Source organism: Plectropomus leopardus, chromosome 19, assembly GCF_008729295.1.
Source record: "Plectropomus leopardus isolate mb chromosome 19, YSFRI_Pleo_2.0, whole genome shotgun sequence".
NCBI lineage: Eukaryota > Metazoa > Chordata > Actinopteri > Perciformes > Serranidae > Plectropomus > Plectropomus leopardus.
In genome coordinates, this window is record NC_056481.1 from 25,312,531 (window position 1) to 25,332,676 (window position 20,146).

General features: G+C 38.2%; 1 protein-coding gene across 2 annotated transcripts in view; it reads right to left on the minus strand.

Moving 5' to 3' along the window:
- slc9a3r1a (SLC9A3 regulator 1a) overlaps nt 1–18,072 on the minus strand; it is a 28,994-nt gene extending 10,922 nt beyond the window's left edge. Inside the window, exon 1 of one of the 2 annotated variants that reach the window (XM_042508502.1) lies at nt 17,342–18,072. In XM_042508502.1, the coding sequence (XP_042364436.1) occupies nt 17,342–17,821 (480 nt within the window). In that variant the 5' untranslated portion in view covers nt 17,822–18,072. The remainder of the gene's footprint in view (nt 1–17,341) is intronic. The other variant, XM_042508501.1, reaches the window with a different exon arrangement.
- Nucleotides 18,073–20,146: the final 2,074 nt, after the last annotated feature.

A 20,146-nucleotide genomic window follows, 5' to 3' on the forward strand; every position in this document is an offset into this window, starting at 1 on the left:
CGTAGACAAAAGATGCGTAGATGCTGACACACATAATAAGACAGATTACAGAGCATGCTACAGCTGATGTCCTCTCCTAACTGAATGAAGCAGCAGCAAGTCTCTGCTCTTTTGCAGTGGCTAATCCTGCGGTGGCCTACTCCTGGCTAAGTGTCTAATCCCATGTGCGGGTGAAGGACCTCTACGTTCATTTAACCATTTAACATTGTAATCAAACACATGCAGTCAATGCACTGTTGCACTGATGACATGAGCTAGGTCTTTATAACCGGACTCATGAAAATGCTGGCTGAATGGGTTTCTATTGCAAAAAGGGTCAGCTCCATAAAGGGTGTTGTCATTTTCCAATGCATCAATATCAAAACATTTTCCTATTTGCTGCTGCCAAGTGTACTTTAAACCTGCTCAATCAAGATAACTAGTCGGTTTTATAATTCTGTCCTTAATTGTGAACATATAATTGTGACATTTTATATATGGTCCGGCCTAGGGGTGTGATGCCAACATGCAGAGAAGCCCATTGCTAATTGCAAAAAATATCAATGGATGAAAAGTTAAGATTTCTTAATATCAAAATGTGGAGATACCAGAAAGTAATACATTTTAATGTATGTACTGGGCAATTTGACAAAAAATAATAAAGACTACGTCAAAATACACTATTTATTTATATTGCAGAAACATCAAAGCGAGTCTCATGCCAGTAATTTTTTTTTACAATTTATACTTAATATTCACTTAATACATCCTCACAAGCCAATCAATGGATGAAAATGTAGGAATGAGGAAAAAAATCTTACATTTACAGTACAACACAATTGCTACATACCACAAGATAATACATTTCAATAAGGGCTGGGCAATAAAAAAAAAAAAATCATTAAAAAAAGTTATATTTTGAGGCTACAATGGAATACACAAAATATATTGCAGACATGCTGAAATGAGTCTCATGGACAATTTATATTTGATTTTTGCAATATACTCATTTTATGTATCCCAAGTGGAAAAAAAGTCAGAATTAACTGAGTATATTTGATATATTGCCCAGTCCACTTTTTTTATTATTATGAGATAACAGGTCAAAGTTATGACACCGTAAATCAAATACTACCCAGTAATTTTGGCTTTCAGAGGTCAAAATTTTAATTAACTATGGAAAGTTGGCTTCCATATGCATGCATGAAAACACAGCCTCCAATCCCTTTTACAGCAAACGTGCATGAGGCAGTTACAAGTAATGTGGCTCTGATAAAAAAAAATGTCCCCCACCCACCTGTTGTACTGCCATCATCTGATAAAATAGCTATCTACAACATCCTGAGCTATCAGCTACTATCTGTAAATGATTCCCTTCCAAGTGAACATTTAAGATCAACTACTGCAACCTCAGCATTCACTCGACACAGACACACCCTCTCCTCCACTTAAATTGATCCGAGGGTTTACATGAAATGAGGGTGGTTGATGATTGCTGAAATATTGTGTGTGACTCAGTGTGATCCTGGGAGGAGTTAAAGCAAGGTGATAGTCAGGTTGAACCTTTGGATGGAATCACGCATTTATGACAAAGCCCACATAACCAGGGGCTGTTAATGAAGATAAGAAGGATGTAACAGGTGAGGTGCAAAGTACACTACAGTAATGCTGTGCACCACAATTATCTCATTCAGGCAGAGTCATATGCGTCCTTCTGGGCCAGGGGATTTACATGCATACACACATACATATATGTACTGTATATGCACACACACATACTCATTACTGTATCCATAACTTTTGTTTGGGACTGTGAAGGCAGGTTCCACCCTTATATGGCACCAGATGTGGGGAGAAATGCTGCAATAATCAATATTTTTACGTTAATAATTGATTAAACAAATACAAAATGTCTCACCCATAGTGATGAACTCACAGATAAACAATGATCATGTCCGTATCCAGTCTAAAACATCAGATCAGGGAATGTTTTGACTAAACAGAATCTGGAATATGTAGCTTATAGAACCTGATCTGTCAGCTGACACACAGGTGTTTTATTTTCATGCACAGCAACCCCGAACACACCCCTCCTCATCTCTCCTCTACTCAGCTGTCTGCCAGCTGTTTCTCCCCTCTGCTAAGGTCCATGTATGTTAGAGCAGTGGTTAAACCATGTCTGCTGCAAAACACCACATACCATAAACAAAAACACACTATGGGACTGTTTATTTTTGTTATTTACCAAAGTTATGAGCACTTGTTTCATTTAAGCTCAGTATGAAAGCCTTGCGTTTTGCCTTTAGCCTACAGTGTTTCTCCGCCCTGCTCAGAGAAGAGACAGACAGCAGTGCTGAGTTTACTACAGCCTCAATTACCACTGCAAGTACATGAGCTCCGTGAGCAAAAAGCTAACAAGGCATGTGTATTAACGAGGAGTAATCCACCATAAAGATGTAAGGACAACATAAATAAATACTCAAGGGACTTCAGTTCATTCAGCTCACTCAGGCTGCACCACAGTAACAAGCACTGGACAGCCAGAGACACTCCCTCAAAAAATGCCAAAAAGATTAAAGTGAGGGTTTCTCATTTTATACTTTTGTAAAATAAATGATAATAATACTGATAATAGGCTAATGCATTGCAGAGCTATTTGTTTTTATATCGTCAAGCATAGGCTTTACATTGGATTGATTTGAATAACTTTAAAGACGCATAATTAAAGTGTGCACTGTGCAGCTGTATTATCTAGAAAATAGGGAGCAGATCGGAAATCTGTATTGGCAGATACTCAATATTGAATTACATGGATTAGATCAGGGGCAGAAAAAAACATGATTAAGACATCACTCACTATTTTGGTTTGCTCTTACAACACTGTTTCCTGCAAAAGCAGAGAGCTGTTTTGAGCAAAAGAAAAAAAAAAAAAAAAGGAGACAATGGTGGCCTGTGAGGTCTTTGAATACATTGAGACATGTGGACGTAAAATTATTTTCATTTTACTATTGATTTGTTCTGTTGTCAGTTTTAAAAATTATTTCTTGTCTTATATGGTCACATCTCACCTGATTTATGCTACATTTTCCCCCATGATTTCCTACTGCTCTGTTTCCTCTGTATATGTAATTTTTTACAAAACATACACAAACATGGATGAAATGAACGCACGGTATGGACTGAAGGCTCCATCCGTGTCTGCATGTGTATCTTATGTTGAGCATAAATGAGCCCTAAGGTGGCCTTCCACCAATTCCCAACATCAGAACTACAACTTATTGTTTAGTCTATAAAATGTCAAAAAAGTGTGCTTGTCACAATTTCCCAGAACCCAAACTGACATCAATTTGCTTCTTCTGTCCAACCAACAGATCAACATCCAAAGACTCTTCATTTACGGTCATAAATGACATGGAAATCTGCAAATTCTCTTATTTAAAGACACTGGTACTGGAAAATGTTTTATAGTTTTGCTCGAAAAATGACTGAAACGACACTGCAGCTCCATACAACATTCATAGGGGAAGTCCAGAAGTTTGACGATATAACGATATTTTTAAAGTATGCATCTCACAGGTTCAACATGTCTGCATTTAAACAAGTCATGTAAGGTGAGCAGCCTCCATATAATCCATTTACTGCACCATAGGGGGGGAGAGAATCTGCCTGTGGCACTGCAAGTGACCACAGATTGATTGTCTGTTACTTATACCTTAGTTTTGTCTCTCTGGCAAAATAACCAAAAGAAGAGCCTGAGAACATGTGATAGAGAGACACAGGGCATCGAGGTCTTTACTGCTACCCATCCCCCTAAATCTATCACATCACCAGCAACACACAATAATAATGCATGCATTTGAAGTGAAGTTCTGCTGGTGTCTGATTTTCAGGGTTTCTTTTTTCTCGTCTCTTTTAGAGCATGCACAGGAAAACCACAGCGTCAGCAGAGCCACGCACAGCACAACAGTGCAGTACCAGCAAGTGCTGTATGATAATGACACACATGGGTTAAGTCCAGCAGAGTCGCTTCACCGTGCTGGTAATAAAACAATTTACAATGTTTGTTGCAAAAGCAACTCACTTGTGAAGGGAAACATCAGAGAAGATTTGTTCCCACACCTCCAACAAGCTCATCTAAAATGTCTCTGTCTCATGCTGAGCTCTCATTATTATTACCTGGGGCATATGTAATGTTTTGGGGGCCTGGGGCCACAGGTACATTGCCTTATTTTCACCCTTTCTGTAACTGGAAATGTTGGCCAGCTGTTGGCAGCTATAGAAATAGGCCAACTCAATTTTTTTTCCTGAGTAAAATGATTAATAGCACAGAAGTTTGACAGAAGTTGAAGTCAGGAGAGGGTGGCCTAAATAATAATAAATCATATGTTTATTACACTCCAACACACCATGGTCACATAAAACTGTCAGTGAACTATGAGGGCAAAAAACGAACCACAAAGTAAAATGTTCAATTAATTGTAGGGCTGGGGCGACGCATGTTACGTGAATCGATGTATTCATGTAATTGACATTGACGTGTCGCACCGTTTCACACAGCGCGCGTAATAAGAGCGTGAGTAGCGCCGCGCGTGTTGTGTTTTTGTTTCGGCGCTCGTGTATCAAGTTAGCGCGTGCACACTGCTCGCCTGAGCTGCGCTTGTCAGGCGCGTCTGAGCTGCGTGTCAGCTGCAGCACATCTAGAGAAACAGTGCCTCGCCGTTTTTTTTTTTTTTACGCGTGACGCTCATGTTTGTTGACTCTATACCACTTTAGGTTAGAGTAGTTAAAAGTCTCTCTCTGTCACAGAGTTGAGGAAACACAAAGATGTTTGTTTTACCTCAACTTCCGTGCCTACCTTTCAAAACAAAAGCCCTCTTACTGTCTCTGTGGACAGAATGCTATCAGTTGCTGATACAATGCATTTTATTTTGAAACATTTACAGGATGGGGTTGTCAGCTGTGCAGGAGCTTGTATAACTTCATAAATGAGTGGAATATGTGCTTATAAATATGAAAATACAGCACTCATATCAGCAGGCAGCCACATGCCTTAAGGCCCAGTTAAGGCTGGACTATTTTGATGCAAAAATAATGTACTAGTTATAATTATTTCTATGTAGATTCCTTTTACTTGAGTGCAACAAGCTCTTGCATTAATTTTATTATATATTTTATTATTTTACCTCCTTCTCACCCTTTACTCATTCTTTGCAGATTGACAAATTGTTCAAAATGTCTTTTTCCTTTGTTTCTAAAAGAAATCAAATGAATTTTCTCTGGTGTCAGATGTTTTCATACTAACGAAAAGAATCTATAGGGTTAATATTGGTAAATTACTTCTGTAACAGTGACAGCTACCTGGATGTGAAAGTACACCAATAGTCAGCAGTGGCATATGCAACCAAAAAAAAAAAAAAAAAAAAAAAAAGCTACAGGTCAACAACAGAGAAGCACCTGCAGCCTGGCGAGAAATCAGCACAAAGAAACCATTTCGGCCGCAGAAACTCGGCTGCAGGCTCAGTGGATGACACTTTGTACAACAGGATGATAACATCTGGTTTGCACTCCGCCATGAGCAGCCACAGAGTGAACGTAGGATTAGCCCACTTTAAGTGCGAAGGTAAAAGAGGCAGCTCTGTTGTAAACATTCCCTAAGCTTGTTGAATATCAGAGGTTAATGGTTTTACAGCTTGCTGTAGTTAAACATCAGATCCTGTGTTCCAACCTGCTGTCACATAACAAGAGCTGAGAGCTGGGAGGACCTTGAACTGAGGGTGAAACGGCATGTGATGTGAAACCTTTATGACTATCACTAAGCAAGGGAAAAAAAGAAGCTTCATCTCAAACATGTTGTAAATTTACACAAAGTATGGGAAGATTGAACGGAGCCTACATGTGGCTACATGACACTCACAGCCCCTCTTACAGCAGCCTCAATGGCAAAAGTTGAGCAATGGACTTATGCAATGAATGGTTGTTACATTTAGACAAAGATCTGGAACATGACGTTCATCATTTAAAAACTTTAAACTGTTAACTCTTTGAAACTGGAAGCAACATCATTTTTCGCTTTCAGACGCCTAAGTATTTTACCCTTTGAAACCTGATCAAATTGGCTAAATTTCTTTCTAAAATATCAGAAGAAGGAAGTGAGCAATGCAAGCAAAAAGGGAAAAATGGTGGAAGCTATCTAAGCCCCCTCTCACTCCTTAACACTTAAAGGTAACAAGAAAATAGTAAAAATAAAATAATAATGATATATATATATATTTTTTAAAAGTAACAGTTAAGCTACTTTTAAAAAGTATTTTTCTTCTGTAACATGACTTACATATATTTTTCAAGACATTTTTCCAGAATTTTTTTTAAAAACGTACCCTTTTTAAAAAAATGCTTTTTTTTTCTCCTTTTTTTTGGTCACCTTTTACTGATTTCTTGCAGTTTGAGGGACATTTCTTGCCAAGCTGCTCATTGCCTTTTCCCCATGTTTTTGAAAGAAATCAAACCAATTTGCTTTATTTCAAGAGTTAAATAACTTGCGAAAGGCATCTCAACATAGCACAAAAAACTGAGGTCAATCCAGGTTTCAGTGGGTTAAAGGTGCACAGAGGTTTAGTCTGCCCCTGTACAAAGATTAATCTGTAACACAGCAGAAAGTGCTGATGCACAGGGCCCAGAATTTGGCGTTACTCCCCTGTGTTTAGGTCAAACATTTATGAAGTGATAAAGCATTATCTATCACTTGCTGTGGTAATGTAAACACATTTAGGATTTTCAAAAAAATGCTAACACTGTGTAACATACCACAAAGAAGCCAGTCTTTTTCTTGACTCACTTTGTGTTATAAAAACCCCAAACACAGACTCCTGCCACATTAATGTGCTCAATCATCCTCTTGGAAGCTCTAAAACCCATTTCCTTCCTATGAACAACATTTAACTTTGTGTTTATTGCTGGAGGAAATTATTAGTCTCCATTATCAACACAAACTCCACAGAACAGCCACTACATGTAGCATTATGGTTATCATTAACAGGCTGAAATAAAAAACAAACAATAAAGCACTATAGAAACTCGCTACAAGGACAGGAAGTGGTTTCCTCGTCAGTTCCGCCCCAACAGCTCGTCTGCTAACAGAGAGAACCTGCTGTGTGTGTGTTTAATATTTGCGTATTTCTATTGTATGGGTGTGTGGCCACAGAAGAGGCCTCTAATGACAAAATCTTTAACCTGTGAAATGAGTTCATGAATCCTGTTTCAGCCCTCTGATCAAGCATGTAGAATAATGAGGACAGCAAGTAATAATAAGGACTAAACGTAAGCAATAAAGCACAGAAATAATCTTTAACGCATGTCACATTGTTCATTTGTTATTTACAACATCTATTGTGCATCTGTCCGTCCTGGAAAAGGGATCCCTCATCATCCTCTGCCGCTCTTCCTGAGGTTTCTTCCTTTTTTTTCCCCCGTTACAGGGGTTCTTTTTTCGGGGTTTTTTCCTTGGGTGATGTGAGGGTCTAAGGGCAGAGGGATGCCGTACACTGTAAAGCCCTCTGAGGCAAACCATGTTTTGTGATAATGGGCTCTATAAATAAATAAAATAAATCGACATTAGGCTCAGAGTGTAACAGGGAAAAAGCCACCCAGCAGGTTTGTGGTTATAACATGTTATTTAACTGAAATGGGGCAGCTAGGGGCAGAATTAAGTTACGTAGCATTAAAAACAGAACAAAAGAATTATTGTAATTCTATTTTTTTTAATTTATTTTTGTTGGTGCGATATGACTGGAGAAAAGAAATATTAGGACTGTGGAAAAAAATGTCCAGACAACTGTATTAAGAATTACTGTATTTCTTTTTTTTTAAATTGTTACAGAAAAAACTGTATACTGTTTCTTTTCTTTTTTTTTTTTTTTTTACATTTTCAGCACTGTTTTAGTGCATTTTCTTGATTTTTTTTCTCATTATTTTGGCGTAATTTTCTTGTAACTTTCTGCCAATTTCTTGCGAATTTTTGGGCCATGTGTTGCCTTAATTGCCGGTTCCCCATGTTTTTAGATGAAATCAAACCAATCTGCTCGGGTTTCAAAGGGTTAAAGAAGTATTAAGTATCAGTATAAAGATGGTCCTCACTTAAAACTAGGCCGTCTGAAGAAAGATGCGAACACTGGACTGGAAAAGGAGCTTGATTTTGAAGACTGATTTTGAAAAGCACATTCTGTGCGAAGAGCGATACAAGTGTGTGTGATATTAAAGCAGGCCCTAAGGGTTGAATTTGGTGCCGTAAAGCTTAATTTGACACCATAACAGAGTGTAAAAGGAATAGTGACAAAAAATTTCTGTATTAACTGTCAGAATATATTTTTATTTCCCCACACATCCCCTCCTTGTCTCTATGCATTTATTAGTCATGCCGAATTCTCCATTTAGTAACAGCTGTCTGATAAGACATGAAAGCAGGCTGAGCCAAAACTCAAGATATATGACACTTTTTTAATTGCTTGCACTAAATGTAATTATAATCCCTGTCATACCAAAGACCCCGATTAAATCTTGATGGATCTGCAGGCTTTCATCTGACAGCTTAACTTCACGGTCTAATCAGAGCAGAAAGGGGACAACATGATCGCAGCAATGATGTCTCAGAGTCTCCTGTCATCTCCGTGTCAGACGCATGTCGCTGGTTAACCTTAAGGGGAAAATGCTGACGACTGAATAAATGGAGACATGTTCTTGACTGCTAAGAATAAAGAACTGTGAGGGAAGCTTGGGCATCCTGCAGGCTGTATTGTACAGATGTTTATTTGGACTATGTCACTAAGAAAACAGAGGGGGCAGTGAGGATCTCAGTTAGATGACGCCAGCAGACCCTTTATGGAGTTTGTTTTGGATGTCGGCCCAAGCAAAGAATCATCTGATGGAAAGTTGCTCCTGCAGGCTATGTCATTAAAATTTGGTCAAAATAAAAAAATCTGCTTGTCTCACTTTTATTCCTAACAAACTCAAATGTTAAAAACTAATTCTTAAACATGTGCATACACTCCACTTATGAGTCATTATAAACACACCTCTGTAAAGACGTTTCTCAGGTTGGGAATTGAAAATAGTTTACATATTGTGACTGTTTATGTTAAAAGAGACACAAACAGGGCACAAAACAATCAATGCTATGTAGGAGTGTAACAATCCATCAACCTGGATCAATTAGGGTTGCAGATCGTGAGCACTTTCTTAATCTAATATTGGTAAAATTAAAGATCGATGAATTGATTCATCATTATTTGAAAAATAAAACAAGGCTTACTTCAAACAATATAAAATGCTATTTTTCCTCATTCAAAGCTCCAAGCAACATATTGCATATATTTTCCATAGCCTATCAATTAATCACTTGATTTTCACATGTTTGATAAAATTATTAACGACCAAGTGTTTGTCAATTAATTGTTATCATCCCTTGGATCAATCAATACATTGATTCAAAAATCAATGATGCAATTTGATAAAAGGAAAACTGTTGATCCCTATCATCATCATCATCATCTTTAGGATACACCTTTATTTTATATATGTAGCGGCTCCAACATATAAGAGGCACGCCTGTCTATTATTGCGCCATAACTCGCCTATGTGTCCTTGGACGATGTCGGCTAGTGTGGTGGCTGCAATAGAAAAAAAGCTGCTAATGTGTTCAACATCCATCACCATGCTTCTTGGAATGTTATCACCTGAGGAAAAGTCGCACAGCATCACTCAGTGGAAACGCAGTCATCTTGTAATTGTGTTTTATCGACATTTCCAAAATATTGCCTACGTTTCTGCAAATCTGTCACTGAAATCTGCCCAATGTAAGTCTGAAATTCAACCACCCTGGCATCCCCAGATTAGACATGACTTATTTTACAGCGTTGAATAAGACTAAATGCACCTTCTTGGTGGTGGTTAGAGCTCTACTGAGCGCATTTTTCCTACCAGAAACAATTGATAAAAGTGTAACTGCCATAGTTATCATTACCAGTAGTGATTATGCATAAATTAATCATTTCCACCTACTGTTGTGTATACTGGTGGATGCCTGAGTTTTAGGAGCTTGAACTGTAAAAGACTTAATACACTGAGACAAATATTATACTCCTCAGTTGTGTTTTGTACTGAATTTAACAAGTTACGCATGTGCAGATCAAACCTGTTTCTAAACCGTTAGCGTTATACTATAAGGTCAGACAATCTATCAATGGAAAAAACTTAAGCAACTGCAGCTTTATTGAGTAACATGAGAGCAAACTTGATTTACTGCGTTCACTCTTCTTAAATCAATGAAGTGGCAGACAAATTGTTCTTTCGCAGGCTTATATGAGCTGAGAGATAAGAGATGTTGTGAAACACTGGAAAAGAAATCAGTGCTTGGAAAGATGAGAGCTGCCTCAAGGCCTTCAGTCTGAGTCTGAGGTTCAAAGTCTTCAGATACGCTGCAAACAGGGAGTGGGTGCAAGGAGCACACAGGGTGGAAAAAGTCCATGTAAGACAATAGGGCAAGCATACTCTACATCCTCTCCAAACCAATGGATTATCAGAAGTGAAATGGCATCATTTTTTAAATTTAAAATCTCATTAAATCAATCCTCTGAAACCTGGATTGACATCCTTTTTCTTGTGCTGTGTTTAGATGCAAGTATTTAAATTTGAGCAAAATGGCAATATTTCCTTCAAGAACTTGGGAAGAAGGCAAAGAGCAACAAAAGAAAAAAATGACCAAAATATTTGCAAGAAATTTGTAAATAGTGCATCAAAATAGCCTGAAAATTAGGGGGAAAAAATAGAAAAGGAGAGTAAAAAACAAACAAGGAAATTACCTGAAAAAATACTTTGAAATGATTTTAAATTTTATTATTATTATTATTACTATCATCATTATTTAAGCACTTTTTTAAGGTTATTTCATTGTTTTGTTTTGTGTTTTAGTTTTTTCCTATGTTTTTTCACGTAATTTTAAGGTAATTTTCTTGTACATTAAAAAAAATAAATAAAAAAAGCTGATTTTGGGGTCATTTCTTTGTCTTTTTCTCATGGTTTTAACAGAAATCAATTAATCAATTTGCTCTGGTTACAAAGGGTTAAATCTTGCCTCAATACTTTTAACAGTCATTCATTTAGGATCCTATTATTTCATCATTTGTTTGACATTTTCACATCTCCAAGTACAGAACAAATTGCTGTTTAATCCTGTGGCCGGTCCCCTCTTGCCCACACACATTCTCTCACTTCACTGCAGCCCTATTGACAGTGTGTGTTAAGTGAGGGTGTAGGTATTTCAGGGTCAGCATGGCCTCCTTGTTGAGGCGTGAGAGCCCTCTCTCCTTTCCTCCCTGGCCCACAGGCCTTTCTCCCCATGCAAACAGTGTGGACAAAGCCTCTTTCTGCTGCTGGGGATCTCTATGGTGACCGATAGAAGGCCCTCGGTGTGGCGATGGACTGAGTCCCCGAAGGCCAGGATGTTACCATAATATGATGACACGCTCATTCACTTTGTGCTTTTATCTCTTTCAAGAAAAAGCAATCTGTAGAGTATTTGATATCCAAGTCCTTGCCAAGGCTACCACCATGAGGACTTTGCTTACTTTAGTTTAAAAAAAAAGTTTGGTGACTGAGCCCAGGACTGCAATACCAAGTCTAACCAAAGACAATCACGTGAAAGGAACTATTGTTGGAAGCGAAGCCAACAGTGTGCTCAGCAGGGCCAGCTTAACGTCACCACTGGCCAGCCTACTCAAGTGTATCCCACTGAGAGGCTGCTATCAGAGGCCAGCAAAAGACCATCAGTCAGGCTCTGCCAAGTTCCCCATCAGGGAGGAATGGAGCTGGAGGTTTGCAGCATCCCAGCCAGCCAGCCTGGGCTTCTCACTGAGTGGAGGTCACAGTATTATGACAGGGCATGAGCCGCCCACATACAACAAGACAGAGATCTAGACTAGGGGCAGGCGATATGGCCCTAAAACAATGTCATATAAATTGTAATATTGTGTGTATTTTAAGGTTGTTGTTTTTTAATCTTTCTTGACTATTGTTAAGTGTATTTGACTTTCTATAAATAAAATCTAATATTATTAAATATTACTATTATTTTATCACAATATTTCAGGGCATTTTTGCGATATTCTTGGACATGACAAAATAGAGAAAAATATATTCATTTCAAGAATATAAAATTGCAACAAAAAAGTATTATAGTTTTATAGGTCAACATTAATGTTCAGTTTGTCTTCAAATATTAAGTAAAATATTATCTATCACTTCTTTAGTTTGCATACAACAACACTAGGCGGATTTCCATTCAAGATTTGCACAAAACTTCAGGGATATTTTGGAAATGTCGATAAAACACAACTGCAAGATGACTACGTTTCCATTAAGTGATGTTATGAGACTTCTCCTCTAGCGATAACACTGTTAGAAGCATGGTGATAGATGTTCAAAACATCAGCAGTTTTTTTTGTATTGCAGCAACTGCACTTGCCGTCATTACTACAAATTGAAAGCGACATAGGCGTGTTACGGAGCGATAATGGAAAGGCAAGCCCCTTATACGTGGAAGCGGGCTTGTATGAGGGATTTCTGGGAGGTGATGGTCCACAATTAAACAGAGGAACTAAAAAAAAGTCAGTATCAGTTAAAGTGTAGCCTAAGTTATATTTAGAATATTTTCACCTCTTTACCTTGCAGTAAGACGGCCCTCTGACAGATTTGATGCCGTTATATCAAAAACTGCAGACTCCAATGAGAAAAACAGTCATTTTACTCCACTGATCAGTGGAGCTGCTGCTCTACTGCTGCCTCCATCAGCTGTTGTGGAAGGTAAAGAAGAAACAATATTCAAATATGGTGTGCACGAACACTGACACTGGTCATTTTAGGCAGCTAAAGTATGTTTTGCTGCGGCCCGTCCACGGAGGGACATTGCTGAGTTTCCATGCCGGTGTTGTGGGCCTGTACCTTATTTATCAGAGGAGGGGTGTGGCTGGGGTGTGACTTATTTTATATAAAATAAATATAAAATACGACCTTTTGTAGTTGTATGTCCCTCATGTAAGCCAAACTTAAAAACAAAAGTCCATTCTCAGGGCTGTATTTTATTATTGTAAGAACCTGCTCACAACTACAGCCATCAGTAGGGGAATCACTAAAGGCCCTACGATATAATATTATTACAAAACTTAACAATACTATATTATTAGGATTTTTTAACATTTTGCAATATACAGAATATTGGGCTAACATATATTGCAATTTATCACCTTTTTTTAAATGAAAGTTATGTCCCCAAAGGAAAACTTTGTCAACATTTGTTTTATCTAATAAGATAACTTCAATCATTTACACAACAGCAAATTGTGTCAAAGGGCTAAAAAACCTTTTTATTTCATTTTTCCAGCGACTACCACAAGATCAGTTTTAATGAATTAAAAAATTAATTACAATTCTAGGATTTATGGATGTTTCCAGGATTATAGGATGTTTCTAGGATTCTAGGACCTCTGTCAGGGGATGTGGGTGATCCTCCACTGGCACTGTTTTTGATAAAGAAGCTTTTTTGATGCAATTTTATGCATTCTGGCACCTTATAAATACTAAGAGAACAAAAACAACTCATTTTATTTTTAATGTGAACTGGAAAATGGCTGGGAGGGACACCCAGCACCCTATCGAGGGCCAGATTTGGCCCGCAGACCTGCTTAGGTGATTTATCAATTAACCGTGACAGCGATGGAATAATCAATAATGAAAATATGTTCCAGCCCTAACTATCTTATAGATATTTAATTATGAGAATTTACAATGTAATCGATTAAAGACATGGAGTCTCCATCAGTGCCTTCAAGTAGCCGACCCTCGACTCCTATTTACTGAGGGGGCCAGGTCTAAAAATAACCAAGTATCCTATTAATTTTGTAAGCCACAAATAAAAACCACTTCCTCCACACGGATAAACACCTCCACCATTAGGCTGTTTTGAATAGCTGTTACCCAACATTTAAATCAGCGCTGAGACTTTGCACAGACTAAACACACTTACATAGCTGACAAATCTCTCCATGTTTAAGACCATTTCAAAAAACAACCTTACAAAATCGTTTCATAACAGAAAACAAAAGCCTGGTCTTTCAAAGAGGCAGGATTATGCAAATCAAACCACAGAAACACATGTCTAAGTAATTAAAATGTGGATGTAGTGGAGAGTCCCAGACAGGGCGTCACACACTTAACATTGTTGCTAATCTAGCTCTTTTTGCGAGTACCATCAACAAAGCTCCTTAAGAAAATCTGAAATTGTAGTGCACCTTCATCCAACACTAAAGTCTAGACGCTGTGGGGCGTGTGAAAGCATTTTAAGCCCTATTTTTATCTCATTACGTCAATTCACATCTCCCAAAATCCTTTCAGTTAATTGCAAGATGAGGAAAAAAAGATGCAGCGTCTGGCTGACGTGCGTCAATGTGACAAAGCCTCTGGTTTGACAAGCCAAACCTGACGGGGAATTCAAGATGAGAAGCACTGACAGGCATTTATCTGACAAAGGCTCTGTGGAGCAGGAATGAGACGAGGCCTGGCATGTTTCACTGTGTCGCGTCACTTCTCTGTCTTAGCTTATAGCCTTTCAGTGGAACTGGAAGTGGCTACTTAATAGGGGATCTATTTCCACCTAACCTTTGCGGTTCAGAGGCAGGGCTGGCCTCAGATCAGATAGGAAGACAGGAGGCACTGCTGTTTTGGCTGATGAATATGACTCTATGGTGAGGCACACAAAACTTTTGGCATTGTACATTTCTGCAAACCACCTATATTTTATATTTATTCATTATAATGTGGTTTATACATTAAAACTTTGCATCATTTCTTTACGCTTCAGCAACAGTGTGGTTAACATGTGGCTAGGTTTGGATAGAAAAAACACTTTTTGAGGCACTATCCTGGCAAAAACGCAGCATGTCTCAGTAAAAAAAAAATAAAAAATTGCAGCACTATCCTAGCAGGAACTCAGCGATGTCTCAGTTAAAAACAACCACTTTTTGTGGCAATATCCTAGCAGAAAAGCTGTGATATCTCGGTTAAAAAACAAACAAGAAACTTTTTGTGGCAAAATCTGCACAGGAAGGCAGTGATATCTCAGTTAAAAAACAAACAACAAACCAAACAACAACAACAAAAAACTTCTTGTGGCAATATCCTGTTAGGAATGGAGCAATGTCTCAATAAAAAACAACCACTCATTGTGGCTCTATCCCAGCAATAATGCAGAAGGTCTCAGAAAAACAAACAAAAAGAAAAACTCAAGAATGTCTCAGGAAAAACAACCGCTTTTCATGGGTCTGTCCCAGCTGGAAACTCAGTAATGTTTTGGTTAAAATCAATAAATAAATCAAACATGTAATTGTCACATTATCCTGGCAGGAAACACAGCAATGTTTCCAGAAATAACAACAACTTTTTGTGGGACTTTGCTAACAGGAGCGCAGCCACTCCTGTGTCCTTACAGGACACACAGTGATGTCTTGGGGAAAAAAACAACTGCTTTTCATGGCACCGTCTCAGCAGGAAACAGAGCAATGGGTCGCTAAATAAAACCCAAATTTGTTGACTAAAAAGCTGTAACCACAGCAATGAGTCATTAAAAATAAAAATAAAAACATTTTTTTTCTGTTTGGTGATCTCCAACAGAGCTCTGCAGCTTGGCAGGCCTCTCGCCTAGATGTCTCTTCATCCACCATCCCCTCCGCCTCCCGATGACAAAATCAGCTCATACACAATATCACTTTAGAAACAGTGATATGATATGTATGAAATGTGCAAAAGTAACGTATCTGTGGTTTGCACTTCTGGTGACTGGGCTGTGCAGTAATTCAGGCTGAATTATGTTTTTAAGTACCTGGTAGAACTTAAAGTGTATCTTATGCTGACCCACACACTGACAGGCGGAGCTGAGCAATAGCTTACATACAAGTGATAAAAATATGTCAAATGCCAGAGAGATTGTCATTCTGCTCATATCAAGCTATCAATTTAACAGCTCAGGAGGACATAAATAACGCTGCAAATCAATGATTAACAATGCTTTATGGCAATGTTGCTTTTTATGATTTTTGCAGCAATGTGATAAATCACTTTTATCCATGAAGTGTTTAACTAGTTGGATTAGCCCACGTAGATATTTCTGTTTCCATAGTTTGTCAACACACTGTTTCCCAGCTGAGAAACTGGTTGTGGGTAAAATAATTGCAGCCGAAGTGATGGAACATAAAAGTAAGAGCACCTTGAGTTGAGGGTATTTTGGTAACACACTGATCCCAATGCCAAGAAGAAATTCCCAGCTATTTTACATTTTGATATTGTAAAGTGATATGAAACAACATTACATGATAGAGGACTTTCTCTATATCGCACACTCATATTCACAAGTCAAGGGGTTAACAGCTGACCTTTTGACCCAAAGTTCTCAAGGTCTGATTTATGAGGGATTCATCAAAGACTAAAAAGGACAGAAACTACTTAAGCATTACAAGGCTTTTACGTCATAATATTTGCTTTATATGTTTGGTGTAGAATAAAACATAACTGAAGATGACATAATCGAAGTTGACAGTACAATTTAGTGAAGTGGGCAGCAACTTAACCTTTTGAACCCTCAGCAGATTGGCTTCTTTCAAAAACACAGGGAAAAAGAAAATTCAAAAACTTAACAAGAAACGACCCAAAAAATAGCAAGATTTAGTAGAAAGTTATAAGAATTATCTGAATATAGCAAAAAAAGAGGTAAAAGAACAAAACAGGAAATGGCCAGAAAAACGTGCTAAAATAATCATTCAAAATTTCAAATATATAATCATAATGATTATAAATATATTGTTTTGATATTTTCTGTAGTTATTTGATGCTAACAAATGTCCAGCAAAATTCAAGAAATAAGTAACTTGGATGAGTTTTTTTAAAGCTAGTAAAAAAAAAAATTTTAATCTTAAAATAAACTATATTTATGAACATAATAATATATTTAAAATTATTTTACCAATTTAATTTCTTCGGGTCATTTCTTTGATTTTTTTTTTTGTTTGTTTGTTTTTGTTTCGTATATTTTGTTTTTGTTTTTTATGTTTTATGTTTTTACTTCCTTTTTTTTGCTAATTAAGATTATTTACATTTATATTATTTTAAGTTTTGGGTCATGTCTAGTTGCTCATTGTCTCCGCGTGTTTTTGAAAGAAATTAAGCCGATTTGCTCAAGTTTCATAATATGAAATTGTGCAAAAAAAAAGAAAAAAAAAGAAAAGAAAGAAAAGGGAACGGAGTGCGTTGCTGTGCTTGACTGTACCTTGGTGCTGGAGCTGACGCTCAGTCTCCCCGACCTGTCTGACCTCTCCGAGGCAGCATCCCCGTTCTCTCGCGGGGCAGGGCTGGAGCCCCTCGGGGTGCCGTTGCTCTGTGTGTCCCCGCGGTCTGAGTCGCTGTCCCCACCGGGCAGGGGAATCCCCTCCTCGACGAACTCTTTCCGGCACTTCAGGCTATGTTTCTTCAGCAGCTCCGACGTTTCGTGGTCCACTACAATGAGCTCCAGAGGCCCGGTGGTGGCTCGTATCCTCGCGACCACTTGCTGGTGGCTCTCGCCTTCCACACTGTCACCATTCACGAAAGCCAGTTGGTCGCCCGCGAGGAGCCCGGCTGCGGAGGCGGGAGTATCGGACTCCACGAGCCGGATAAACTGCCCGGTCTTGCCCTTCTCTCCGTGCAGGTGGAACCCGTAGCCGCTGGTTCCTTTCTCCAGCACACACAGTCTGGGTCGGAGGTTCGACATGTTGTTGCTCTTTTTAACCGACGAAATCTTATCTCCTCACTGTCCGAACAACTTCAAAACCTTAAAGCAGGGAGTCCTACAGTTACCATACACAACCGACACCTGTTGCGCACACGGACTTCGCTCGAGCTCCGCTTCCGCTGAATTGAGTCACAGTAAACTTTCCACCACTAATGTTGCGCTTTCACTCGTACCTCCTGCTTCACAGGTCCTCCCCCACCGACAGCCGTGTTGCAATCTTCTTCTTCAACTCCAATCCGTCGCCGTCCCGTGCTCGGCTGAGTTGCCTGTGTCAAACCTACACAATAAGAGCAGCACGTGTCAGCAGATTTTCAAAATTAAAGCAAAAACTTTTCAGACGTCATCACAGCTCTTCGGATTTCTACGTCTTCTGCAACTGTTTGTTCGTGAATTTCAATATCTACGCTACATAAATTTGCGATACAGAGAATACACAGAGTGTGTTTTAAAAGCTGGGTACCAATACCACTTACACGCAGTGTCCTTTGAAACCTGCGCAAACTGGCTTGATTTCTGTCAAAAACATGGGGAGAAGGTAAATCGCAAATTAGTAAAAAGTACAACAACAAACAAAAAAACAAACAAACAAACAACAAACAAAAAAAAGGCAAAGTAAAAAAAAACCAAAACGAACAAAACAAACAAACAAAGAAGAAACGACCCCCAGAAATGAGCAAGAAATTAGTAACAAAAAAATTACTTGAAAATTAGAAGACAAAAAGAAAACGTTACCAACCCAAAACACATACAAAACGGCAAAGTTACAAAACAAACGAACAAAATATTATATATCTATATCCCTGTCACTATCCTATCTAAATAACTAAATCTACTATTTTTGGGACATTCCTTGCCAAATTGCATTTACTCATACTTATTTTCTATATTTTGATATATTGACTTTATACTTCAGTATACTTAGTAGCCTACTTGTGAAAGGCCTCAGAATGCAGCGTAAGAAAACATTTTAACATTTTTCAGGGCAATGAAATAAAAGAACTGGCTATGGTGAACAAAATGAGCAAATATAGCAATTAAAAACAAATGTTCAATTTCCATTATTAGAATAGGAGAGCACATGGTTCCTGCTAAATATATTGAATGCATGTCATATTATGGCCTCCAAAAATCACTGAGAAACAAATCATCCCTGGTTGGAGTTGGTGTGAGTTTGAAAACAAAAAATGAAGATAAATTATTCTGAATCCACATTTTAAACGCTGTAATGCTTTTATTTTGAAGGCTACACCTGCAAATAGGAAGTGTTGTCTCTTTTTTATTCTTCCGAGTTATATAAGTATACAGCTTCACTACATATGAAATGCTGAGGAAGGTTCAAGGAATTTTTCATGATTTGTTTTATGAGTAAAGGGTAAAACCTGGAAAAATTAAAATTAAAAAGTTCTGGAGGCTGCACAAGCATTGTTTGTCAGTTGGTTAGTGGTCCTTCAATCTCTCTCTCTATCTCTCTCTCTCTCTCTCTCACGCACACTCTCTCTCACACACACACACACACACACACACACACTAACACCATTGTGGCTGCAGTTAAGGACCATATGGGTGACAGCAGGGGGAGACTACTGTTCATATTATGTTCTCAGTTAAAAATAGTTTATTTCTTATGCAGCATACAACACATCAAAGACAACTTTTGGCAGCGTGGTCTGGGAAAAAAACAACAGTTCAATTTGTACAAGATCTAATGCCAAGATATTGGAATAATTTAAGATTAGAAACTGTGCCAGACCTGAGCCTTCATACAGTAACTTACCAATATGAACACTGCATACTGCAAAAAGAAATTCAGAAACTTGCATGTGTTACAGTAAAACCCCAACATTGAGCTGTTGTTCTGACATCATTAGTTTCTCAAAGCTGCACTAATGAATATTTTTATGTCCCCAAAGGATAAAATGACTAAGTGCAAAGTAAAAGCCACGGCCCGTAGTGACAAAAACCCACAGAGATCACACTACCCAACTGCAGCTTCCCTCTGCTCATGTAGTGTTTTAGCGTCCTTAAGTAATTGAAACTCTGAAAAATTCTGTTAAAACCGCCACATGGTGTCAGCACGACAACAAATGGCACACAAAGTTAGCAATCAGCTGCTGAGCAAAGCGTAGCATTCAGCAGCTAAAGAGCCAGATATTTTTTCTCAGGAAGCTGTGGAGACCAAAACAGAGCTAAAAAGTGAGTATAATTACATTTATTAGATGGCTACAAACTTAACTCTAATGTGTTTCCATCTGTGTAGAAAAAAGCAACTGATTTCTAACAGGTTTGCCAAAACAAATTTTCCAG